The following is a 27,762-nucleotide window of genomic DNA, read 5'->3' on the forward strand; positions in this document are numbered from 1 at the left end:
GGTTAAACCCTTGAAATAAACCCAAATCAAACCTAAAAAACAAAACAAAAAATGAGCTTATCTGACGGGGAGACAAGAGCAAATGTTATTCATCAGGCCATCCTTAAACAATTAGCTGAATGGCAACAGCTGTGATTTCTCCCAGGACACAAACCAGAGAGTGGGAGAAATCATCACACACTAGTATACAGGGTTTTATCTTTTGATTGTTGGAGTTGCCATAGACTTAAACACCAGCTAAAGTAGACAGATGTTAGAAACACTTTAGGTTTTTCACACAGCTGGGAGCTTATCATAAGTGGTCTTGACCTGAGCATCAGTTGTACAGAGAGACTGACTAGTTCAACAGTAAATTTCAAAAGAATTTTTATGTGTCAAGTAGAATACACACTAGCAACAGGGTGGTAGAAACACGGGAGAAAGGTAAATGTAATATTTATTGAGCACTGAAAAAAAATCTTTGAATGAACATTAAAAAAAAATCATGGAAAAACTTTCCACGTGATTAAATTGCTTTATTTTAGTATTATGCAAATCTGTTATTCCAACTTAATATACTTGAGTTGTACTAACTTAATTAATAAAGGATTCATTTACTGTAGTTGAGCCCAACTAAATTTGACATAGTGGATCGAACCCATGCAAATTACGTTAGTCTGACAAAAATACTCGAGTGTTCAACAAAGTCTAGAATCTGGTTAACATAACATTTTAAAGGATTTATAAGAAGTTCTACTCCATCTATCTCTCAACTTTATCAGGGTTGATAGTGCGGCAACAGTGCGGAAAGCTATCATTAGCTTGAAGGCTTGATACAGAGTTCTCTTAACATTTTTGTCCTTGACAGGTTAAACAACAATAAATAGTGATAGCATACGCGTGGAGTGTGTGTATGTCTCTTATAACCCCAGTGGTTTTCCTGTGGTTTGAAATCTCATGGGATCTTGTGCATTTCGAGAGTCAAGGTAACTAACCAGTCTTACTAGAAACATGAAATTATTTTGTTCAAATTACAAGTTAGACTTTTGTAAATTTAACAAATTATTGAGTGAGGTACTCAAAACATGGTGGTGATAATGATGATGATGATGCCCTGATGGCTCATTTACTTTGTCCAGCTAGTATAAGTCTGAACTGGCAGTTAAGCTCCTAATGTCGCCACTTTGGTCACCAAATGTTTTCATATTGAAGTGTAAAAAAGGCCATGCAAAAGCAAACAGGCAACATCACTGTTTATATTGTGTATTTCTGTATGAAAGTCATGTAACACTATCTTCAGACCGGTAATATGTGAAATTATAAAAAAAAAAGTTGTCAAAAGAAAAAGCAAATGATTTGTTTCCAGAGGAAATTAGTTGTGCTTTGAGTACTGCTGAGGCTTCAAAAGACGGCATTATGTTATGTTTTTATTTAACAATGATAAAATCCACATTTCAGAGTACACAATAATCTCACAATGTATTATGAATAGCAAATACACATAGACACAGAGACTGCAGTTTAAGATATAAAACTAACCTAATATATAGTGCAAAAAAAGCCACGTCAGGTACGCATTTCAAACTGACATTTATCACCATTTGTAGTGAGAATACAACACACCGATGATTTCTTGACCTACGGTTTTAGTGGTGACATCAAAAGAAGCTTTATTTACAGAGTTGTATAACATTACAATAACAGCTGGAATAAAGTGATGTCTCCTTTGGTAGCGGGCACAAACAGACTCGCAGGCTGCTTAGACATCTGCAGAAAAATGAAGAAATGAAGAAATGTAAAAATAACTGCTTTTCACAATAGAACAGTGGATTATTCACGTGCCTCCCTTTCATTAGTGTTTTATGCAACATTGAAAGATATAGGTGATGTAAAACTGCATTACTTTTACTATACCTTATATATATCTTAGCTCTCAAACATCAGTGGACTTTCCAAAAGCGGTGCTTTGTACCTGAGAGATAATAATTAAAAAGGAATATTTAAGACTGGTCACAATAGAAGATTCATTACTGACATTCAAAACCACACATGTAAGCTACAAAGCAGCTTACAAGCAGAAATGAGAGTGACTTCACTGAGTGGTGAATACATCTGTGAGTGATTTATGACCAGGTTGGTTTTAACCAAATGACCTTTTACTCAGATTCGTACTGCACCTTGCTGCAGGGCAGATTCTTGCTGTGATCTTTTGGTTTGTGCTTGGGTTTGGGTGGAACTGGTGGTTGGGTTTTTTTTGTGGTTCCTGCAAGAATGCTTGAAGCCTCAGTCGGCTGAGCAATCACTGACTCCTTAACAGTGATTACGTCCTCCACCTCTCCTCCGATAGCAGAGTGGTAGCTGTGACTGGAACTGCTGAAGCCGCTTACGCTCTCACCTGACGACTCTGAGCTGTCCACTGAAACAAAGAAAAGTTTCTTTGTTAACATTGTAAGTGCATGATTGGTTGAACTGAGGAATGATCAAAGTCTGCCATCAATTATGTCACGGGCTTCTCCCGCTACTACATAGTGGTGAGAGAAAGTTCCTAAATATAGCCGACAGCTGAGGGCCAAACAGCTTTTTAGGAATTAGTTGTGCTATTGAAATACCTTTGGCTCTCTTGAAAAGAAATCTGCCCTGATCTCTGACCTTTGGCCCCATAGCTTGTAGAGGAAATTCTCTGAGGCTTGAAACACAATACCCTGATATCTGGTGTATGACCTGTTCAGGGGTCATCAGAAACACTCTCATAGCAATAGGAAGTTTTGGGGTACATCAAGGTATATACTTTTCTTCTGGTTCATTTAGAAATACCCTCTTCATTTGACTGGTCATTCGACTTTGTGTAATAAAAATGTATCACATACTTTTTACTCTGATCAAAGTTTCACTCACACAATAAATGCTGACTTCCACTCTCTTGGTCAAGATCGTCCTCCTCCAGGGCTCCTGGGGGTGATGCATATCGTCCAAGGACCCCTGCAATCACCTTCTGCTTTGGTCCACACAAGTACCCCACAGGGGAGAGGGAGCCCCGTCCAGAGGACGAGGAGGAAGAAGAGCTGCTCCTTGAACCAGCAGACTTTGGCCGCCCTCCTGGAAGCTCATCCCGTGATGCACATGATCCCACAGAGAACAGGCCTCTGTTTTCTGCAACAAGAAAGAGTGTAAGGGTCTGAGAAGTCACAAATTTATTTAAAAACATCAAATACTCACCTCTCCCCATCAGTACATAGTCAATGGCTCGATCATTGATGGCTGCCTCACTGGGCTGAATGTCCATAAAAGGCTTGTTTCCAATACCCAGAAACACTCTCTCCTGCAAACGAACCTCTAAAAAGATAACATGTGAAACCATTTGTGTAATTCTCAAATGGTATATTCATTGACTAATTGTGCAGCTAGATATGCTGCGCTGGGGTTTTTTTTCTTTTATGAAATGAGTCCTCCAAAGACTCAGCTAAATGCATTTACATGTGTGCTGCAAAGTACTCATGAAGTGTAATTGGTGTGTGTTTATATGTAGGTGCCATACCTCTGTTGTGTATAGCCTGTTCCCAGAGTATCCGTTCCAGGTCCCTGGCCCAAGCCTCCTTCACTTCACGGCTGGCTGCTTGCAGAGTGTATGTGTCCTGACTTTTCCTCTTTCTGAACCAGATCTCAAAACACAAACCGGTGTCACCGGTGTTTTGTGTCATTCCTATGTCAGAGGTCTGAATACAGAGAAAGATAATGTGTTTGTGTTAGATTATAGGTTTTTGTAAATACAGCAAGCAGTTTGGTACATTTGTAAAACCACAGGCAAATATCCAAGTCCTCTTGAGGAGTATCAGTGTGCCAGACAGGACTTTAAATAAAGAGCTGAGCTGTGTTAAAATAGTGACTCTTAAGTAAGGGTACTTGCAAATTTTCACAAAAGGACTGTTTTTATAAGTTGCAGCTCAAGGTTTATGGGTATATTAACGCATATTATTGAATTATTCAGAAAAACTTAAGTCAAAATATTGTGACTTCTAATTGTTTTTGATATACACTACTGAGTATAGTTCTATATTATGTGTCACATTGGATGAAGGTTCCGGTAAAGGCCAAGCTGGTTTGTGTGTGTTGCACGTATGCATCCCTTCATCCCTTCATGTATGCAATGAGGAAATTCTCCTAAGTTATGACACCAAATGGAAAAGCTGTCACTATAACAGTCATTTGCAGTTTGCAATAAGTAATTTTCTAGTGACTTGTTATAAAGGGGAAGTTTCTTGAATGGACTTTCATTTGCTGTGATGAATCACAAAAAAAATTCTGCATTTGAAGCACTTTGCATGCGTGCGTGTGTGTTTGCGCAGTACGTGTACCTTGAATGACTGTTTGTAGATGTACGTGTCATTTCCAATGTCAGTCTTCCTTGTCTTGCTAAAGAGGATGAGTTCTTGAAAAAGGAAAATGTGACGGAAACATTTTTTCTTCCTAAAAGTTACCAAAAACTCATCCTGACGAATCAGCTGCCCTTGCTCCTTTAGATTAACCTGTAGTACACAAAAGAGTTATTAAGTGTGGCTCAGTAGGGTCCTTTGCAGTGCTGTACCCATCAAAAATGCAAAAAACTACATTTTAAATGTACGATCCTTTTTATAATTATCAACCTTCTAAATTCAGCTAAAGAAAAAATCAAATAAATTTAAGCAGCAAAGCAAGATACTGGACTTTTTAACTACTTTTGACATGAGAGAGGTCATCAAGTTAACAAAATAACCTACAAAATTCCTGTGAATCTTCACCCCCTCTGTCTGGGCTCTCAGATAATGGAGCTCCAGACCACCACGTCCTCCACACACACACCACCTCAGTTTGGATTCCTATGAATGAGGCTAATAAATTCTCCTTGTTAATCATATCCTAGCCTCTTCTATGCATGTTCTGTCTTAGCGGTGCTATTGCACAAAACCAAGAAATGATGAATATTTCTGAGTATTTATATTGACCTGCCTGTACCTGTTTCCCTACTTTGCTGCTTAAATTCCATAGATGTTGCACAACAGCTTGACAAACCAGAGTACATTCATACTATATTTTGTAATATGCATACAACACTTAAAAACCTCACATCTTGTAATCATGATAATCAAATTACACAGAACTAAAGCTAACGCTACTAGAGTCCTTCTTACATCACAGTGGTGGATGGCATCCATGGCCAGCAAGTTGTTGCCATGACGAAGCTGGAAGTGGATGACCTCAAGGGCTGCCTTTAGCTCAGCTATCTCTCTGATTTGTCCCGGATCGCACTCCCTCATCATGTCCTGCAGCAGCAAACTGTACTTACTAATGCGCTGCACAGGCTTCAACAGGTATGACCATAAGTCCATTTTATCCCCCAGCTTCAGCTGCTTTTGCTGGTACGAGAAAAGAGGAAACAAAGCAGTATTGTTATAAAAGGTCTAGTGAATATCTGTACAGGCTAAAAAAGGTGTATGACATGGTTAAAATCATGCGTGTGTGTGATGGGACATTGGATGAGTGAGATTAGAAGAACATTTTTTGAATAAATGCCTTTTATAATAGCAAAATCTGTCAGTTTCTCCACCAACATAGCTATTAAAGGAATTCTCATAAAATCCTTATTACAGGATTTGTAATAACTATATCACTCTACAAACTTTTAATGAGGTGCAGTCAACACCTTAACTAATTTAAATATGACTACATGTGTACCTCTGAATTGCATCCAGCACTCCTGATTACATCACTTCTTGCAAGTCCCATTCGGTCCACTAGCAATACAATACAATACAATACTGCAATGTATTTGGAATTTCAGCATCGCCTTAAAGGACAGATTTGTCATCTCTTCTCCAAAACTAGACTTGAAGGGTCTACGTTTAGACATGTCTTCTGCTCTAATCACACATGCACGACTGCAAGTGGTCAGAATGAGGCATCTACTGGGCAATTTAAAAAAAAAACTAAATACAAATACAAAAAATAAATAAAATGCAAAAAAAAAAAAAAATAGCACTAGAGAGGTCCAGAGGTATACAAACAGCGTTTTTTGATAGCATCCTATATAGCGGCTACATATCTGTGGCATCCTGGAGAGAAGGTCCACATTTGTGATCTCACCTTGAAAAAAGCCTGCCCGTGATTGATCAGGAGACTGTCAGACTGGGGCTTGTTCTTGCTGTAAAGGGCATACAAAGCAAAGCTTTCTCTCTAAAATGGAAAATAAATGCAGATGATTAGTCGGGACTCTGTGTGGAAGTATGTCACTACATCCCAAGCAGTGTACCATAATTCCAGTAAATTCTTGAAAGCTAAAGACACTGACATACAGTCAGGACACATTTGAAAGCAATTTTATTACACATCAACCGGGGAATTACTTGGTGTTTGAAAACCGTGAGGTAGTACTAAACATCAAACAGCTGCCAAAACTTACACCGATTGTGTCATGGAAAAACTAACGATTTAATGATTCAAGAAACAGTGTGTATACATACACACATATATATATATATATATATATATATATATATATATATATATATATATATATATATATACTATACTATATATATATTAGGGGTGCAACAATACTCTATCGATATTGAACCGTTCATACAGTGCTTTCGGTGCGGTAGGCATATGTATCGAACAATACACATTTTTTTATTTATTTTTATCAACTTTTCTTCTGAAGATGCTGTCTGTGTTGAGCGCTCAGTGAATATGTGTTCGACTACTCTGCCTAGGCTGCACTGTCGAGCGCAGATCCACTGAGCACAGCGCAAGCTAGCAAGACAGAAGCTAAGCTCGTTGCAACATGGCAAATTGAACCTCCCCCACCCTCATTCAGATGTGGCGTTTGGAACTATCTTGGTTTTCATGTGACATATGATCCTGAAGTTAAGCGCGTCATGGACAAAAGTAAAACAGTATGTCGGACGTGCCACGCAATGCTCAATTACATTGGTGGGAACTAGTGCGTTAGCGCAGTTAGCTCGTTAACGTGTTGACGCCATCCAGCCCCACACACGGGGCGATCCGCGGTAACTTGTTAACGGAGATTTGCCGCGTTATGGCGTTAATGTCATTTTAACGAGATTAACGCTGACAGCACTAGTGGGAACAAAATGAATATGACTGCACATTTACGCCGACATCATCGTAGTGCAAAGACAAGTGGAAGCAGACAAAAACAACAAGCACGCATGCTACAAACTTTACCCGAGTCATTTAGACAGCCGTTAGCACATGATTCTCCTTATGGGGACCTGATATGTTTAATATACTGCTGAGAATATAGCCCAGAAGAAGCTATAGTATAGCTTTTATTTTGGAAAGAGCCATTTCTCTGTAATAAACTCTTTTCCAAAGATGAGTGATTTCTCGATCAGATAGATGTATTTATTTTTTATAATTTTGTTGTTTCAGCAACATTAAATTTAAAAACTGTACGTTTGAGTTAAAATATATTTTTAATTAATATATTTATAATTTTAATAAATGACAAATTAAAAAGGCATGAACACTTTTTGTATCGAAAAAATATCGAACCGTGACACCAAAGTATCGAACCGAACCGTGAATTTTGTGTATCGTTGCACCCCTAATATATATATATATATATATATATATATATATATATATATATATATATATATATATATATATATAATATTTTTCTTAAAGCTAGACTTTCACAAATGGCACCTACATGACGTAGAAAGCAGTGTCCTATTCTGAAGGGTTCATTCACACAGCCCTCCAGCTCATTCAGGAAGTAATGTCGGTGGAAGTCGTGGAGCTTTTCTAAGTTACCAAAGATGCTCCCCCTCTGGCCCCTGAGATCCTGAGGGACATCTTCCCTCTCCAGCTCAGGGAAGTAGTGCTCTCGAACATAACCCAGAGCCTTCACATACTCCCTCTCTGTGGACAGTAGCTCCTCCATGATCCTCCGTACTTTCCTGTTCCACATGCAGGAAATGACCCAGGTGAGCTCAGTTTTACATTGTGTGTGCGTGGGTAGCATGTCTTCATACGACAGTATTGCTTACTGGGGAACATTTGGGTAAAACATTTTAATATAGTTTGCCATATGTTGGACAGCATCTTGCTCTAGATTACAGGTGAGGGAGAGGGTTACTTACAAAACAGTGCAGCCATTGATTTCTGTTGGTGTGAGTAATGTCTCTGGAGTCCTGACATCTTCAGGTTCCTGTCTGGAGTCTATACATCCTTCACCCTTCCCTTCATTGCTGTCTCTCGGTGATTTGCTGATCGGGTTTCCTGGCCGTAGTCTCTTGTTATGGGGAAAAGGGTGATTTTGGATGGGCTGCTGATTTTGTTCCAGTGACTGTGTCTTACTATGACAGTGCTTGTGACTCACATTTAAAGGCGAAAAGCCAGGAACGCTCGTCAGATAAGAGCAGACATGTGAGCCTTCGCTTAGGGATCGACTTAAAGGTTGGTGTGAAGGAAAATCCTCGCTCCCTTTCATTGAGTTTACATCTCTTAGATCTGTCTCACTGTGATGCTCTCTTGGCCTCAACTTGCTCTCTTGGTGGGAGTCAGTGTTTAGAGAGAAAGAAGTATTTTCTCCATTTTTATCAGGTATTTCTGGTAAATGCAGCTCTTTAGACTCTTTGTTTTTGCTCTCTTTGAAGTCGTTGCAGTTGAGGCACACAGCACTGGTGCTAAGCTGTGGGGTCAAGGAATGCTCTGCCTCTGCTATCACACTCCCTTTCTCCTCTTTCTCCATATCTCCATGTTCCCCTGGAGACTTTGCAGCTGTGGTCTTCTGGATCTGGTTCTTATCTATGTATTTTTTCTTCTTCTGCATCTCCTTAAGATGCTGCCTGACTTCTCGGCACTGGGCCCAAGCTGCATTCCACACTCTCATCGCTGCCGAAGCCCCTGATCCCAAGGCGCAGGCTTTAGCTTTCACAGCCTGGAAGTGAGTGGTGGAGAATTCACCACCTAATCTCTGCTCATACATTTGGAGTGTACTTAAAGTCAGAGCTGGGTAACACCCCTGCTCTACCTGCTCCAAAGAATGACTGCATTCTTTGGCCAGGGCACATGCCTAGACAGAGAGAGTGAGTGAAAGGAAATGGAAAGTAATCAGTAAAAATGTTTACAAGGGGGAAAAGGACGTTAATAAAAATTGTCAGGAGCAATGACAAAACACAAACCTTTTCACAAAAGGCGTAAACGTGCACAAGCGCGTCCAGTTCTTTGGATCTCTGTTGTGCACGCAGCATGAAGTCTTCTACATTAGATCTGAAAGTGTTGACGAGAGTTTGAAAAACATCTCTTGCAGGGCTGCTGTCGCTGGACTCAAAAATGCCCTCTGCCTCTGCAGCTAGGATCAAGGCGTTCTGCTGTTTTTCCTGTGTTTCCAAATGATGAAAATGTTAAGTGAAATCAATTTCCTTCCACTTCTGCAGTTTACCGATATCACTGATATCAACTTTGATCAGCTAAATGAGGGCAAGTTTTCTTATCTCTAATTTCTTTGCCGTTACATAGAGGTGATACCTTAGACTGAGTAAGGAACACATGGAAGTACTCCAAATCCTTTTCAGTGTAAGCCTGGGTATCATCAATTGGGTAAGAGTCCTTCAGTCTCTGTTCACCTTCTGTGCTGAACCACATCCCAGCCTACAAGACACAAAGCCCTGGTTATGCGGTTACACTTTGTACATGTGGCTACCAGCTGTGAGTTTATCATTACATAACTTTTAGATGTTTAAACACATATTGAAGATTCTGATATTGTAAACAGACTAAGATTACTAGACATACCGTGCTGATTTTGGCCTCCACCTCTCGAAGCCTGAAAAGGAACTCCAGCTGTTGGAGGGACTCATTTGATCTCATCACCAGTGTGTGGAGCTTCTCCTCCACTTGGTTATAAAGACTTGTCACCGACTCCAAAGCGTCTCTGCAACACGAGGAGAAAACATTTAAGACTGACTGTGAGGTTGCGTTTGTCATGCAGGGAGGGAAATGACTTTTTAATCAGAATCACGCCACGCAGTTTTTGACAGCCATCATGTGACACTGTCCTTGTTTTATTGTTTTAATTGCAAACCCAATTCTGAAACTGTTGTTAACACTGCATAAAATGTAAATAAAAACAGAGTGCAATGATTTGCCAACCTCATATTTGACCCAGAATAGAAATGTTTACTCCCAGTCTAGGAAAAAAAAGCAAGGTCGTTTTGAATTTGATGGCAGCAACATGTTTCAAAAAAAATTTAAGAACAGGCCATGTTTAAAACTGGGTAACATCCTCTCTTCTTTTAACAACAGTCTGTAAAAATCTCAAACTGAGGACACCAGCTGCTGGACCTTTGGGAGAGGAATGTTGACCCATTCTTATCTGATATAAAATACTTATATCAACAACAGTCCTCGATCTTCTTTATCGCATTTTTCATTTACAGCTGGCAGAAAGGCTGAACTGCAGGCAGGGCTCTTCGACAATGACAGACATGCAGCATGCATTTTTTTATTGTCTTGCTAAAGTACAAAAGGCCTTCCCTTAATAAGTAAAAAGACTTACTTATTCTTTGTTGCTCTAATACATGTGCATACCTTTCAGCGTGGATGGTGCCTTTATAGATGTGCTGTCTCAACGTTTGCTTTTTTGTTTGTTTTAGATGGGTCACTGCTATTCAATTCAAAACGTTCAATATCCATCTCAGTTCAAACATTTCATGTTTTCTGTGTTCTCTTGTGAATAAAATATGACTTTATGAGATTTTCAAAATCACCAGATTTTTGGAATTTGTTTTTTTGTTTTCACTTAGTTGGAAAAATTACAGTAGAGATATTCCCAGGACTGTGTAGGCATCTAAAAATGGTCATTAATTGACTTCTAACTCACATGCATGTCGTTTTTTTCCCATTAGGGAGGAGAAATCCTACATGTTATCCTTCCTATTAGTAAAGTTTGGTGATTCCCAGGATGGCTTCACCCATTACCCTTCCAAATGCAATGTGCGCATAAATTTGCCAAGTATGGCAAGTGCAAATAAAACAGCCCTTAGATTCTCTATAGCATGTTATATAGATTAATACAATTTAAAAAAGAAGAACATCATTCATTGACAAATCATATCTGACACCTGTAGTCCTCAGATTGTGGAAATCTGAACTCTTCTTTCTTCATCCTGGCCAGAAAAGCCCCTCCTTCCCTTTGCAAAGTCACCAGTCTAGCATCTTCCAGCATCTCTTTCATTGAAATCCTCTGTTCTTCAATGCATTGCTGCACTTTCTGTTTTATGCAAAAAACAAAGCCAAAATATAAGCATGTGGTGCATACACCAATCTAATAACAATACAGTATAAATATATATATGTTACCTGAGCTGTGTCCATTTGGTTTCTGTTATCCACCCTCTTAATGGCCTTTTGCAACAAACTGTCAGCTCCTCGCAGGTCAGTCATAAATGAAACCAGCCTCTGAAATAAAACATGTTCCATTGTATTGAACTGAGAAGCTTTGTGGAAGAGGCAACGTCGTGTGGAAGCAAAAGGAGACAAACTGAGTTAATTTTTTAAAAATCTGCAGACACTGGAGACCAATATCAGTGGTTAAATGCTGTATTACTTTAACATTCAATTTGCTTTAAGTATTAGATATATTAAGAAATATAAATGGTTTAAAAATAACTATTTAAAAAAATATGTATAGCTGTCTACAGGCAGTTCAATTCTTTATTTTCTTCTTCTTGGGCTGGCATACTCCTCCTTCCCCTCATTTGCACACTAGTAAAGTGAAATATTATGTAATTTATGGTATTGTATATGCTACACAAAGTAACTGACCTGTGTGTTAAAGCAGAATGGCCTTGGTTGAGACTCAGTGTTGAGTTTTATCCGTAGCCAGGATAAAATATCAGCCCCTACTTAATGTGAGCAATTAACATTATAATAAATAATCAAATTCATCATTCAGATAAGACTTTGCCCTTTCCCATGTGACCACACCCTTCCTGCACTCAAAGTACAGCACATCAGATATCATGTATGCTCCGGGTGGTTGGCTGGGTGGGAGCCTAATTTCAATTGTGTTGAATTATGGTTGAGCAACTTCAGTCACCAGAGACCACTCCATGGGTTTTCAGAGTGAAGTAGTTAGGATTCAATACCACCAGTAGAGCAGTTGTGTAGACTTAGCGTGCATTTTTAGTACCTGATGGAACTGCAGCCACTCGGTGTGACTGTAAGTGAAGGTACCTCCAAAATCAGAGGTTAGCTGGGAAGCTTCCACCGTCTTGTTTAGGGCTTTCATAGTGGTCACCAAATCCATCTAAGAGACAAAGGCAAACACTTTGTGAATAAAAGTTACACTTTTATACTGAATAGGGAAATGAAATGTTTTGATGTCTGACCTGCAGACCAGGCTGTTTTTCAGGACGCTGACAAGTGTCTTTATCCATCAGCATGACGATACTGTGGACAGCATGGAGAGCTTGCTCCTGAAGCAGAAAGAGAACAGGTTAGGGGAAGGCTGCTGAGGGTTATTAAGTGGTACATGTCTAAGTATCCTGCCTTTTTTTCTCACTTACGGTAAAACCTTAATGACCACAGACCTACAGTGCAATTTGTACTGTACACAAGGCCAGTAGACTATACCCCAGGCCTGTTTTTTCCAGTAAACCAAACACTCCCCATAGTCTTTGCATCAACTTTTTTCTGGCATGTGCATGCAGGATTATTGTTTTAACCTGGGCCATCAATAGAGCCTTGTAGAGGTGAAGAGGGGGAGGCTTCTTCCTGGCATTGATGACCAAAGTCATTCCCAGCTCTCGAACATCTTTCCTACAAAAACAAGTCATGTTAGAGTGCATTAGGAAACCAAATGTAGTATTTCATCACAGTGTTCATTTAGCAATAAAGACCAGATTTAAGAGCTTTTGGGCTTTAAGTAATCCACATCTCAGATTTACATTAACCTCTTCATCTGACACCCACTTACCCACATCTGACACTTAGACTTTAAACTTTTTCACAAATTCACAAAAAAAAAAGAAAAAAAAAGAAAAAAGAAACCTCTTCTTTGTTTATCCCTATGTGAGCCTACATCAAGCAAGGCTGTTATTTCTGTCAATGCGCTGCATACCAGACTGCTGGCAGCGAGCCTGGCTGCAGACTGTTGTGGTGTGACTCTTTGCCGGGGACAGCACAAGGTCAGCTTTCTGGTAGAACAGCTTTGCATCAAAACCTTTAGTTAGTGTAAACAAATAAGCCTGCTAATTTGCCCTTTACTAGACCAGTAACATGGCCACTGGCCACCGGTCAGTAAACATTAGCCATGTTACAGCCAAATGATCTTAAGGTGCTATATGCAGAGGTCAAATCTGTGCTATATTAGTTCTAGAACTGTAGCTATACAAACTAATTACCCATAGGAGAACAGTTGGTGTGGATATGAGGTCATGCATAATATTATTCACAGCTTCCTTCTGACCACTGGAAATATTGAAAATGATATGCTGCTGCCCTCTTGTGGTAGAACCTTTTCATAACATAATAATCACAGGCACTAAATGAAAAGCCAGCAAGTATTTTCCTCTTCTGGCACACTGAAGACATCCGCTTCCCATATGTTGCAAAGCACAAACTCCATTCTCGCAGGTTTGTTAACTGCAGAAATGTTATCTTTTTTTCTCTAGAGATACATCTAAGTCTTTCAGCACTGTACCTTGGTATAGAATGTAAGTAGAGCAGTAATTCACAAATGCTTTGTGCTGACACAAGAGGGGACGTCCACCCCATCCTGTCACCATGGACCTCCACAACTGCCCTGCCAGTCTTGTCCCTGCTGCCTGCGGATGGAAATGATGGAGAAGATGCTATTAATAAATCCATGAAGTGGTAAAAGTTTTCTTTATATGTATTTTCAGTCACAGGAATTCAGGGCTACATTAAATTTAATCTTTTATGTTCAACACTGAAAACTGAGGCGTCACTCGCTTCTGCTGAGCTTTTTGAGGCACGTAATAATTATAACATCTGATCCATCACATCTTACAATGACATAGAAGCCGCTGATGTCATCCTCTGATCAAATAAGTTTAATCGGAATTAAAACTGTTTTTACCTGTTAAAATGCTAAGTTGTCATGTTGTGTGCAGTATTTGACTTCTTAGTACAAAAAAGAAATTTGAAGCATACAGTAACATGTACTGTATGTCAGAAATGGTTATTTTGCAGTGAAAAAATCACATTGCAAAATAATATATTCTCATGTCATACACTAATAAGTGCAAAATTACCTGGTAAACACACAATCCCCAGTTCAAGCAGGCCACTGATCCTCCTGAAAGCTGACTCTTGCGAGGGATGCTGAGTGTCAGAAGAGGATATACTTTTTGTCTTTAAGTTGTGGAGTTTGGTACCCGGCCCCTCTGCAGTGGATAAAGCTTCACTTCTGCTCGGCTGAGAATCTGACAAAGCAAAAAATATATTTTTTAAATATATTTATATTTTGAAAGTTTTATAAATGTGACAACTCAAAACATGATTTTTGGCAGCAAGCATGAAAAATGATCATATATTTTTAATTATCCATTAGACTGTTTTTTATTGAGGGACCGTGCAACGCCCTCCGTCAGCTTCATTTTCTGTCCAGTAACCTTTGCCCTTTTATAACAACAGCAATTAATAATTTTAAGAGCCATATCTTTAACATGTTTAAAGTTACACAGCTGCACAGACATTCACAGACCACTCCTAAATACTGGACATGGTCTTTATAACAAAACACAGCGGCGGTCTGACTACTAAATCTTGCTTTTACTAGTTGGCCTCCTCTTGGAGCCAACAAGGCCTCATCTGTCCTCTCTCTCTTTGCCACTTTAACAGCCCGTGACAAGCATGTCTCCAGTCAAGATCTCAACTTGCCCCTCTGAGGGCTTGTGGGCACATGCCACTGGGTGCAGAGGATAGAGAAACTGCCTTCTTGCACGTTATGCTGTCTCTCTACATTACAAGAATGCTCTGCTTTTTTCTTTCTACCCAGTGGGTTCAGGCCCTTTCTTTCACTGGGGTGCAGCATGCTATTTCCTTTCACTCCCTTGATAATGGGAATGACATAAATGTGGCTGTACTGCCAGAGAACCCAGACAGCATTGGGAGAATCCCTAGAGGAAGATCATACTCAAACCTGATCTTTAACCTTTGAACCCTCTTCTAAAGAGCCTTTGTGAACTGTGACCTTCACTGGAGCACATTCCTTCAAACACGCGAGTTCACTCCGTCTATTAAGCTCAAATGTTCTGAGCCCCTTTGAACATGACAACCGATCATTTTAATGGCTGTTTGCACAAAATAATAACAATGTTGTTGAGTCGCATGGATGTTATCCCCCACTTACCTTTTTTTAGACACTTCTCTGTTTCCAGTTTCAGAGTTTCCTCATCAAGTTGAACTTCTTTCCTACAGTGCATTAAGTTAGTGACTGTTTCAGGACAAATATCACTATGGCTCCTGTTGTTGAGCTTATAGAGAAGTGGCCTCCCTGTAGGAGTTTCTGAGACAGCGGACAAAGACCTCACTTTAACTTTGTGCTTGCCTGATGGTTTCACATCCTTCCCCCTCTGGTGAGACTCCAGGTCACCATCAGGGGTCCCCGAGGACACATCTGATACTGGATGCATAGAAGCACAATGTCCTGATGGGTGAGAAATAAGTTTTGTCTGAACTCTCTGACTTTGGCTCAAACCAGGGGTTGATTTCAAAATTATGGGCGACTCCTTCATGAGGTTTTCCGGCTCACATTTACTAGGAAGGTGGGGCTTTAAGTTTGCTGGTGTTGGCTCATGGCAGTGTTTGCAAGGGAAGGGCTCATTACCAAACACAGGTTCCTCATAGTGGTTACAATAGTTTCCTACTTGGTCTTTTTGAGCACCAATTTTAGCCTTCGATTTTAACTCCCCATCTTCAGTCAGGCCAACCTCCTCCAAGGCAGCCAGGAGGTCTACACTCCCTTTCTCAAAAGGCACTGGATTTGTCAGTGCCGCCAGGTATGAATCTCTGTACCTGCACTTCATGTCTTCATCAGTGAGGTCCTGCTCCAGCTTCCCTTGGCTGCATGGTGTAAAACGCTCCTCTGTATATTGAAGCGTGCGTCCGCAGGGAACGCTATTCCCAAGCGGCACAGGTGGGGGTGGTCTAACAGGTTTGAACAAAACTGAATTGGTTGGATTTCGAAGCCTGTCTCTCTGTTTATCCACAAGCTCTTTCCCTTTGTCGATATCCACCAGGTCTACATAATCACCCTCAATCTCTTGATAGTTATGACTGTCCCAGGTATTAGGAGAAACCCAACCCACCGGCTTGATTAATGGTTTGGAGCAGGATTTCGGGGCCACTCTTTTATCTTCCATTTTGACAAGTTTGGAAGAACAGGCTGCGGGTCTTAAGGATGCTGACATCCTGTCATTTGCTGAAAGAATCGTGGCTTCAACTGGTAGGGTGGAGGAGTTGAAGTGGACGGGAACTGAAATCTGCTTTGGCTCAGGGCGAGATTTCTGACAGGTGGGCATGATCTTAGGCTTGTCTAAAAACTCTGGAATTGCGATTTTGGCCCACGGCAACTTAATTACACCTTGGTCTGTGCAAAGCAAACACCGTGACAAAGGAGTTCCGTCACGTCCATCGTTGATGTCCCGCAGCCAGTCTTCGGTGAAGATGCAGGGATAAGACGTTTCAGGGATGGGGGTCTCCTCCACTTCTCGACATCCTTCCTCCAGAAGACATTTGAGGACTATGCGCGCCGCTTGTTCCCCAAAAGGCTCCACTTGAAGATAGAAGTCTCCAGGACGCAACAGCAAGGGGTTAACGGGCGCTAACTGGATGACTGTTTTGTCATGGAGACAGAGAGGCCAGCCCTCACAGCGGAAAACCACATCAGAGTATCCAGCCTAGGAAAAAATCAAATAAGGTTTCTTACAATGCAGTTTTGTTTCTAAATTACTGTCTACTTAATTCACTGCATTGCTGCATTGATTTTTTGGTTCTGTGTTTCCTGCTTATAAGTTTGGACATCTACAGTAAATCTTCTGATCATACTGTAAAACTGAATTTACCACTGGTGTAATTTGAGGCATTTATATTCATGTGGGCATTTGATGCTCTGACTGAGCAAGTTTTCTATACAAAACAAAACAATGTCTACAGTATGCTGTAGCTTATAAATCACAATTTTTATTAATCATTTCTATACAGTGAAAAAGACGTTTGCGACAGCGGAAGTTTGCAGGGTAGTCTTTATCACTTGGACAGTTGACCCTATTTGAACCCCTCAACCTTTTAACATACGGAAGATTTCACAAAGACACAAAGATATGATTTCTACTCACACATGCTGCCTGTTGGACACTTTCCAGCACATGTTTCGAAGGAATCAGGAAGTCCAGTAAACACTGCAGAGCATCACCGTGATAACGTTCCTCAATAGTGCGAAACAGCTGGCAGAGGACAATGGGCGCTGTGGCCTCAAACGGTGGGAAGAGGGCCGACAGCACACTCTGGATGGACGAGTCCAGAGACTCTGGGTTCTGTAGGAGAAAAAGAGATGAAGGGCAGTCAGATGAAGTTTGGAAGTCTACAGTAATGCAGATGTCAGTCTGTCACTGTGGATTCGATTTTTATCAAATTTTCTGGTATTTTCAGCCTTTTCACAAACTTTGCTATTTTCAGTTCCACGTGTGGAAAACGGCAAGAACAGCACAGAAGAAAGCATGAACAAGCCTGTTCAAAAGGATTTCAATTTTATTATGGAGATAATTAAGTCTGTGCTGTATGAGTATGTGCAACTTGTTTCATGTCTAGCCAGGATACACTTCATTTGAGCTGGTATATTAGCAGCAGACCTGGGTCGGCATCTGATGTAATTGAAAATGACAAAGAAGCATATGGTTTCATAAAGATGCCACTGCATATGACACCATCTTATGTCAGAAGGTAAAGTAGCAGCCTGTAGGCAGACGTCTGCTTTTAGTAATCTTGCGAATGCTTGCATTGGCATTCTACTAGGACCAGCTGTGCCACAAGTGAAGTCCATCTAAGCACATGGAAACTATTCAGATGAAAAGATAATGTCTTCAAAGCAGTTTTGGTGCACCAACCGGACTATAAGCCCAGTTTTGAGGCGGTGATGACTAGAGACGTGAAGCCTGTCAACATGGCTTAGTACAGGGGTCGGCAACCTGCGGCTCCGGAGCCGCATGAGGCTCTTTAGTCCTTATAGTGCGGCTCCGTGTGGTTTGGGAAAATAAATTAGAAGTATTTAGCTGAAGTGTATTTTATTTGTGTTAGTTCTTTTTTAACTTGTAGTTCTAAATTGGAAGATTATTGTGATATTGAAATATAAAAATACAATTATATTCTTTTATTTTTTTCATCGCTCAAAATAAGCGTCACACTCGCGGAAGCCGGTGTACCCGCCGAAACGCCAGGCATTTATCGAGACTTTATCGGTAGGCCAATTGTGGACCTTCGGATCCACATTATGTCAGCAGCTGTTCTCCACCGTGAACTATGTTAAAAACAAACACCGCTCACGCCTCACAGACAACAGCATCTTTTTATTGACCACTTTTCACACACGGTTGCTGTACGCATACAGCCGGCTGTAGCTTTTCAGTTCACAGCCCGACACACACCAACACAACAGCATAGATAGCACAGACGTTAAGGTGGCGAGGCGTGATGGTGCATCCGCCTCCCCTGCAGCGGCGCTGCAGACCATGCCCCGCCACACACATTAACCAGGTAAAATACAAATTTAGGCAGAATTTTGCAAATATCTATTTTTCATTTTTTAGCAGCATAGTGCTTTTTTTCCAATTATTTTCAGGTCAGGTCAAGGCTCCAAAAGCCCAAAGGCGATATAAGGGGGGCGGCTCACAACAGTTTTTGTTTGCTACATGGATCATTTTAGTTCAGCTGGGTGTCTTAAGAGTTCAAAATGTGTTAATTACATAAATAAAATGTAATTTTCTCTGTAGCACTTCATGGATTTTATAAGCAACACATCTTAGTTGTTCACACAAAGCATAAAGATAAAAAACAATATATACAGTGTTATCTTCATTTTAGATGTCAAAATGTATTTGCGGCTCCCAGTGTTTCCGTTTGCGTGGAAACCGGGTCCAAATGGCTCTTTGGATGCGAAAGGTTGCCGACCCCTGGCTTAGTACAACAGTGTTTGGTACTGCAGATACTCTACTGTTGGTTTGATGTATAAGTACACCAGCTGCATGAAAATGAATCCAGAGTTTTGTGCACAGATGTAACATTTACATGTAGCACAATATATAAATAAAGTAAAATAAGTTTGAAAAAGAAAAGACTATTATTGTATATTATATATTAATATATTATGCTATTATTATATTATTATATACAGAGCAGCTGTATCACCTGGTGCTGGACAAAAGTGAAGTTCCTCTAGCATGTGATAAAAGGTGCAGCAATGTGAACCTCTATGAGATGAAAGAAGAAAAGTCATGTGATTGCCAAATTCTTGGGAATCATCGAGGGAACACTTTGGATACACTGACATATGCATCTGACTGAAAAATGAGAACTTCAAAAGTGAAAACCACTTGGGGAGACTGACCGGCATTGATTTCCACATTGCTAACTTGGCTGGAAACCCCATGAAATACAATGTAATATTTTTATAGTGTCTCAATATTATTAAATAAAGTGCTCTTCACAGTCTTATCTCATGCCAGATAGAGGTGAAATGTACAATTATTCTTCTATCCAGATATCCTAGAACCAAATCAGTGTTTGGTAATGAAAAGGAAAGCCATAATATTCATACCGAGTTGATATTTGAATATAAGGACTTGACACTTCTTTTGAATCTGCATAGATATCAGTCGCTAATCACAGCAGGTATGTTATTCACACAATCACTTGTCAGTAGCCTGCTGTGTTAATCTCCCAGCCTACAAAGGACTCTGTTTTTTAGCCCCTTCCTCATTTAGATTGATGGCCTGACCAAGACCAGAGCGGCTCAGTGTAAACACAAGTGCAGGAGCTTCAAAGACCTCACACTGGTTTACACTGAGACCATTTGGCAGATGCAGATACTTGCGAGCAACTTGGACATTAAACATGCAAAACAAATGTCATAAAATTCCAGCTGTTTATAATCCATTTGGTATTTCAGTAAATCTTTCAACTCTGTTTAGTCTTTGCATTCACAAAACAGGATTGCACATACATAGTGAATACAAAGTGACTGAAATGTCTGTGAAATGAGCTAATGTTGATCTACTGGACTCATGACAAGATTTCTGGATGTATATCAATACCAATATTTGACCATTCACAGTGCTCTGAGTCTATGGAGCCTTTGCATTCCCTAAGTAGAAAAGAATGCTTTTCTGATTGTGCACATCTGTCACAACAGATCACGAAACGGAGAGCAGAATACCTCTTAGGAAGGCTCTTAAATGGTAATGCATCACAGCTGTTTTAGACTGACTGCAGCCACTACTGTATTTCTGTTAGTTAACAGTAAACCTGTGGTCATGTCTAATAAAGCACGGCTCCCTGAACTTACTTTGCAGAGTTGAAGACTTCAGGTTCTCAGGGAGGGCTTTATTGGAATTGGTGCAGTTTTGCACGTGTGCTCTTTCTTATGTAGATGATAGATTTCAGGTTATATTCCACAAATTTAATAGAGTTCATCCACTGTTGTGTAATGTGACTTTAAATCATTTCCTCACTGCAACGGAATCATCCCAAGTCCCTTCTGTTGAATTGAGAAATAAACCTCTGGTTTTTGTTAACACTAGCTAAAAAAGAAAACTTCCCTGACTGGAAGTCATCTCTATGGGTGGTTTGACTAGCAATATTTGCATGAGAGAGACAATTTTAAGATTTACTAAGCATAGCTCAGCTGGAACCAGTTCAGACTGGCTAGCGAGTCAACTCACTTCTAGTGCTTTGTTGCTCCTACTGGTATGTGTGCCTACCAGTGCCAGAAAATGTTCTAAACAGGTCTGAACTGTGAAAGATTCATCATTAACATCTGTCAAACAAAGCAAAATGTGTCCGTGTGTGGTATTGGAAAACATTATTACAATAAGGAAGTCATAATCGTAATTTGCAGTCACAGCAGCATATGCTAGTATAATCTTTTTCAATATAATGATAGTTAAACAACCATCGATCCATGCATCCAAAGGTGTGGTGGGTCAAACCTCAATAGAGGGACAGCCATGCATTTTCTATGTTGAACTCACTAAATTGCATTATTGAACATGCTTGTGTATCTGTTGCTTTAGTTTACATAGAAGAAAGTTTTCAGCTACACTGCTTTTAATCAACATCCTCATGTTTCGGGTTTATTTTCTACTGTCTCTTTCCTGCTTAGTACGCTCTTTGTGTCACCTTCCTGGCATTACAATAGACTCATATCTGTTCCTTCAGTCTGTTTTAAATATCCAGGCAGAGTCTCTTTCATGCATCATTATGGCATTTTTCTTTCTCTCCACCATCTATCAGTGTGCAGTAACCAGCTCATATGACCATAAAGCGTCTTTGCTTTTCCACCAAGATATATTTTATTTCCAGAATCAGCCAGTGAAGGGTATTCAGTCAAGCTTAAATCCTGAACTTTCATTTTGAGATTGTTGTTTTTGGTCCGTGGCCAGCTGAAAACATTCCAACACTGCCTCTCCTGCATTTTCTAGACAAGGGGATTTCCTATCTTGTGATAATTGTCCATTGCAGCCTGCGATTAAACTCTAGAAAGAGCCTCAGTCTACAACAAAGGTCATTGTTTGACCTGAACTGACCTAACCACATGGACAAGAGGCATTTGTTATAAAGGTTAGCTCTTTCTTTGTCTTGTCTACTGCCCCTTGGGAGTTTTTTTTTTTCAATGTTTTGTATAGAGAATAGCAAGCATTATGGCAGGTTTCACCATATTGCCTCAGGCTGGGGCTAACAAAAGTCTTGATCGACAACTGAGTTACTGCATAAACAACCTGTCAAGGTGAGTACTGCATTGTCATCAGCTATATGGGTCAAAAAATGTAATTGTGATGGAGATTAACCTTTACTAAACTGGCGCAGCTTTTGATGCGACATGTTGAAAGAGTTTGGTTTATGTTTTCGTTTCTGACTGTTCATCACATTTTCTTGAACTCCTCATAAGAGATAGGCCGTCACTGCACCTCCAGGGTAAACCCAAAACATAACCAAAAGTGACAGTTAAGACTGGCCAGTATTTCCTGACAACTGCCTGAATTCTGCACGTTTAGTCTTGTACCCGAGAGCCTCGGATGACACACCACCAACTCAGCCATGAGAAAAGACAAAAACAACGTGGACACAGTAGGCTGAGCCCCTGTGACATGTCAACTGAAGAAATGTTGTCATGGAAAGAAAAAACACAGCACATAGTAGAGCTAAAGTGAGTCAGCTTCATATGCAGGTGTCATCTTCCTTTCTCTTTATTTCACGGTTCAAAAACGATTGCGTTTTGCAGTGTACGCTTTACTCTGACTACTTTCACACGGAGCCCAAAATAAAAACGATTTTTTGACTTCGAGCCATCATCATCAAAATGAGTGTTAGTCATGTCATAATGAAAACCATGTTCCCAGTGTCTCTGAGTTACTCCCCCTCCTTTTCTACTATTTCCTTCTGTCTGTTTGGTGATGAGACAGAACTGCCTCTGTGTGTGCTCTAAGCCTTTATAACTCAGTAGAGGGGCTCCCACGGATAAGCCATCTTAAAGCCTTTTAAGATGAAAAATCCCATATGAGACAAAATTACTACATCGCTTTGTTTCTTCCGCTAAGAGTAATGTAGAGTCCCATAAATACATTTGTTCATTTTGTAGTTCAATAAAGAGTGTATCAGATTTCCAGTCCTTACTCATGGTGCTGTAGTATTGAACACTGGCAAGTTTCCACAGAACGTGGGTGAGCTTTCACAGATAATCCATTAATTGAACCTTAATCTGTAAATAATATAAGAATGAACAATTTCAACAGCTTATAACTTGAAGAGTCAAAACAGCACTGCTGCAGGCCGTCATGCTGAAAATATTTGCTAATATCATAGGACAATGAACCAAGTGTGTTTGAATCCTACGTAAATCTATGCCGTCATCTCTTCTGAAATCACAAATCCGCATTTCAAAATCCTTATCTGATCTAAGGATAAACCTGGATGCTTTAAAGTGCGCCATATGACATAGTTTCTCTTTTTCTTTCATGCCACCACAAGATCAGACAGCACAGACTTCCCATGACCAGTAAAGACATACAGCAGTGACGGCCCTGTGTAAAAACAGGCGAACCAAAAAATATATCTATGATTGGAAGGTTCACACAGGGACTTTTTTTCTGGCACAATGTCACCACAGCTGATTCATTCATGAACCGCTCCCCTTTAACATGACTAAACAAAACCTTCTGGATCTGAGCCTTCTTCCCGAAGCCGGATCCTGGCTTCAAAATATCGAACATAAAATTCTATTTATTTAGTATTTAGACAGTGCAACACAACATACTGGCTCCAGTGTGGAAAAGGTACTTGTACTGTTAGAAGAAGTGTTGTAAAATGTATTAAGCCATGTGACAATTTGGGTTTCTATGTCTGTGAGCTTGCGTATTAGGAGTGCAGTGCAGTAACATCTGCTGCTCTTCATTCTTGCAAGGTAGTATGAGGGTCTTCTGCGAGTTCAAAGAAATGCAAGTCAAACAGAGGAAGTGCAATCTGTGTTGTTTTTTTTTCTGTACCGTTAACAAACTGCATTTAAAATTAATTCATGCAACTGGAAAGCCACAGATTGGGGAGGAAATGGCAATGTTGCAAAAACAAACTTTTCTAGAGACAATGCGTGATGAAAGCTGGCCTGCGAACAGCCGAGGCACTGACATTTTTCCTTGAACACTTGGCTGGGGCTCTGTTTTGGAAATACAAGTGCAAAGCCTCTGTTGCATCTGACCCACTTTTGTGATACAGAGATGATAGACACTCTGAAAATTCAGTCCACAGCTTCACGACAACTCTCAGAGCCTTGACGTGCTGACTGAAGCAAAATGAAATCTGTTTTGATCATACAGTTCCAAATGGCAGATGTCTGTGATTACCCATAATTTCTTCATAAATCAAATGAGTTCATTTTCCCAGTCAGCCTCAGAAGAGACTTGGCAAAAATTAAAATCAAGTTGAGCAGTGTGCAGTATTAGCTAATTTAAAAGGGGGGAGTGACCCAGGAAATCCAAGTCCAGTTTTCTGCCAATCAATCAAAATCTGGACACTTGCATCGCATTTCCACAGAGTTTGAGATGATGTACATGCTTGTGGCACTCTGATAAATCAGCAGTTTTGAGTATCCTGAAAATCTGAAAGTTGATATATTATATAGACTTAAACGCCTGGAGCAGATCCAGTAACTTGTGGTTGTTTATTTTGCCAAACCAACAGTGAATAAACACCAAATTCTGCAGTTTCCTGTAGGTTTATGGAACATTGCAATGAGCATCATTCATTGCACTGTTATATTTTAATAGTCCACAACGGAACTATTTCCTTCCAGTATAAATGCCTTCATGAGTATTTGATCGTTTTAATGCCCCCAAAATAAGAAAAAACCCATAAGAACTCAGATAAATCAATTGTCTCTACCAGCACAGCACAACAGCAACGGCAGACAACTAAAGCAACTATATTAATAAAATATTTAGTGAAAAGAGGCATAATTATTTTTCTCCTGTGAAAGCTAAACCTGTCATTGTTTGCTTATTCTTGTTAGCTAATCTTCTGCAACTGTTACTGTTTTGTAGAAAGTCTGCTCGCCTGCTGCCTCTACATATGTTTTTATAAGACGAGAGCAAGTCCAAAGCCCTCTCATGTGCACTTTCAGAATTTGCATATATTTTAAATACAATTTTATCACTTCAACTGACAATAGAAAATATTGTCTGTCCCGCAGTAGGTAACTGTGTTTACTGTACACTAAAGGAACACATAACACATGATTCTGTGAGGCCTCAAGAGGAAAGTTCTTGACCTTGATAGTTAATAAGTGACTCTTGGTTGTGCTTTTCATGAGTAACTAAATGCAAATACATTGCACACCAGCGTGCCACAGGTTGGGCTTTTGTGATATTGTAGAGAGTTTAAACACAATAGGTCTTGCACAGTGCAGCAGTTTAATAAGTGAGACTCTGCAGGTTCATGGCATCAGTCAGGCATTAAGTAAAACAAACAGTTACGTCTTTGAAAGCTGGTCAAACTAGCGCTGCAGTGGAAGTGAAGTGGGGGCAAAGTACAGTGGTGGCCGCCATTCGCAGTCAAGTTTGTACTTCTTTAAACATCCTTCCTTCCTGCTGTAAAGCTATCACTTAAGCTTGGACAGATGTTATGGGTCAGACGGATTCCCATGTAAGAAATAAAAGTATATTCCATAAATATAAAGGATAAATGTGAGACTGACTAAATATATTCCAGGTTACCAAAAAAAGCCATGCTCCAAGCAAGCATTTAGGGATTTTGTTTTCCTTTTTTTAAAACAAATTTAATAGCAACAGCAATATGTAAATAAAAGTTCAAAGAAACCACATCCTCCTACAAATCCACCATCAGTGTTCCCCATCTTGTGGCTTACTCATCGTAATTAATTACATTCTGTTGTGACTGGGATTAGATTAGTCCCCTCCTTTCTTTAAAAGCTCTACGGTTTGAACTTTTTAAAGAGCCGACCGCCGAACTGGAGAATTCCATTTTGTGCGCATGCAAAGCAGTAAAATTATTTATACATCGAAACACTCTCCACTCACTCAAGTATGTGTGCCGTCCGCATCAATTAAGTCCAAATCAAAGGACTTAAGGATGCGAGACAAACGACAATGTGCCTCTCTCTGTCACTCTCTCTTTGTTGGTGTGCACACACTTAAAAAGCTTGAGATGCTGCTGGCTGTTGATGTGAAACGGTCCCACCAACTGTGCTCGGGATTACAAAAAGCTTTGGAGAGAGCACTCACATTGGGTTTTGTACTCCCTTTGTGTGCTACAAAGATAAAGTTTCATAAAAGACGAGAGCAAAAAGTGTGCATCATTACCGTGCACAGAACTCTCCAACTAGAAAACAAAAGTTGAAAGGAGGTAAAATGATGCCCTGCGTGTAAACTAATCAATCACTATCAGGCTTCCAGTAGCTGGCAAAGTCACAGAAAGAAATTCACTTGTTCACTTGTCCAGACCAGAAATCACACTCTGAGTTACTGGGTCAGTGGAGCAGTTTAAATCTTAAACCAGAAGGTAACAATGGACAATGAGGATACCCGGTAGGGAAACTTGGTGTTACTTTACCATGTTTGCGGGAGCTTCTCCTCTACAAAGCAGAAGGTTTTGTCATTTTTTGGACCCGGTAATCCTCTCCAGACAGCCTCCTTTGGCTTTGTGCAGAAGAACTTGCCATGTTTAGTTCATCAGCAGTAGAAGTTGGCTGAAGTACATCCACATGACAGTGAGTTGCCTTGTTTGAAAAGTAAGTAAAGTCAGTTCCATTCTTCGCAGACCTTCCCCAAGTCTGAGTGTGTGGCACAGAGAGACGCAAATTGTCGAGCTGCCCGTTGATTCTTTTTCTCTTCTTTTAAGTCTGTTTCGCTTCTACGGCTACTCTGAGTGTTTGGGAGTGAGACAGAGAAAGAGAGAGAGAGAGAGAGATCGAAGTAGAGGGTGTCTGTGAGGGGGTGGAGAAAAGCATTCCCTTTCAGAGGAAAACCCCCTCGAGGCTATTCAGAGTTTCTTTGCTCTTTCTCAAACACTCAGGTTTTTTTTCTCTTTTTTCACACAACCAAGCACACCCACAGACACAATGTGTCACAAACGGAGACACAAAGCGTTCAGGAAAACATTTACTGAATGTACAGTATCTGCTAATGAATTTTAAAGTTCGAGCCATCCCACTTCCTACTCTGTCATGCACATAAACATACGCACAGATACTAGCACACTTTTATGACCCAGAATCAGAGAGCTGCAGAAATCCAGCCCCCTCGTCTTTGGCCCCTTCCTTTCTATTTTAACCACTGGGAGCTTTTAGGAGACTAAGTCTGTCTTTCACCTTTCTTCTGTCCCTCCCTGACTTACACTGTCTCCTCCAGGCTTTCTCATTTCCTTTCTTCCTCAATTGTCTTCTGTCAGACTGCCCAGCGTTTAACCCATATCAAAGGAAAATGGAGAGCAGGAGGGATTCTCTGCAGAGGTCCAAGCCAAGAAGCAGCAGGCATGTGAAGGGTTCGGCTATACTTCTGCTTTAGGTCTGAGGAATGTAATACTACACCCTCTGCACTACATTGTACATCTGGAATCAGAAGATGTATTCTGTCTGAAACTCTGGACCTTCTGTTGGACTGAGAAATGTCTTGAGGAAAAATGAAAGGAAACTGTTTATTTCTGCCGGCTGAATGCCAGGGAGAGCATGTGAGTGTGGTGGTTTGTGCAAGTACCTCACAGCTGGCCTGGACCACTGTCTGTTTATTCATGGAGATTCCAGACATTACATGAATATCTGCTTCATATGAAGAAGGGGTAGAATATATTTCCTTTAATCAAGTGTTCAGGTGAAGTTGTAGCTGCAATTACGAAAGCAAAGGCTCCCTCCAACTCTCTCTGTGGTGTGGTTTTCCACTCTGTAGAAACTGCAGTCTCCTAAACATTCCTCACATGTTTTTCTTTCATAAAGAGAAAGCCATGCTAATTTGTCTTTCACTCTAAACCACA

At 40.3% G+C, this 27,762-nt stretch overlaps 1 protein-coding gene across 1 annotated transcript; it reads right to left on the reverse strand.

Moving 5' to 3' along the window:
• Window positions 1–27,299, reverse strand: quob (quattro b). Its single transcript, XM_085159898.1, has 24 exons — window positions 26,347–27,299; window positions 17,352–17,549; window positions 15,365–16,913; window positions 14,265–14,435; window positions 13,691–13,814; window positions 12,714–12,807; window positions 12,378–12,464; window positions 12,179–12,295; window positions 11,347–11,445; window positions 11,109–11,257; window positions 9,781–9,919; window positions 9,514–9,636; window positions 9,168–9,365; window positions 8,124–9,058; window positions 7,691–7,940; window positions 6,097–6,186; window positions 5,145–5,369; window positions 4,332–4,502; window positions 3,515–3,692; window positions 3,196–3,312; window positions 2,875–3,129; window positions 2,157–2,395; window positions 1,894–1,951; window positions 1–1,746 (listed from the first exon to the last, which is right to left on the reverse strand). The coding sequence occupies exons 1-23, from the start codon at window positions 26,347–26,349 to the stop codon at window positions 1,913–1,915; spliced, it is 5,550 nt and encodes a 1,849-aa protein (XP_085016024.1). The 5' UTR covers window positions 26,350–27,299; the 3' UTR covers window positions 1–1,746; window positions 1,894–1,912.
• Window positions 27,300–27,762: the final 463 nt, after the last annotated feature.

The sequence above is a fragment of the Neolamprologus multifasciatus genome, chromosome 5, assembly GCF_963576455.1.
Source record: "Neolamprologus multifasciatus chromosome 5, fNeoMul1.2, whole genome shotgun sequence".
Lineage (NCBI taxonomy): Eukaryota > Metazoa > Chordata > Actinopteri > Cichliformes > Cichlidae > Neolamprologus > Neolamprologus multifasciatus.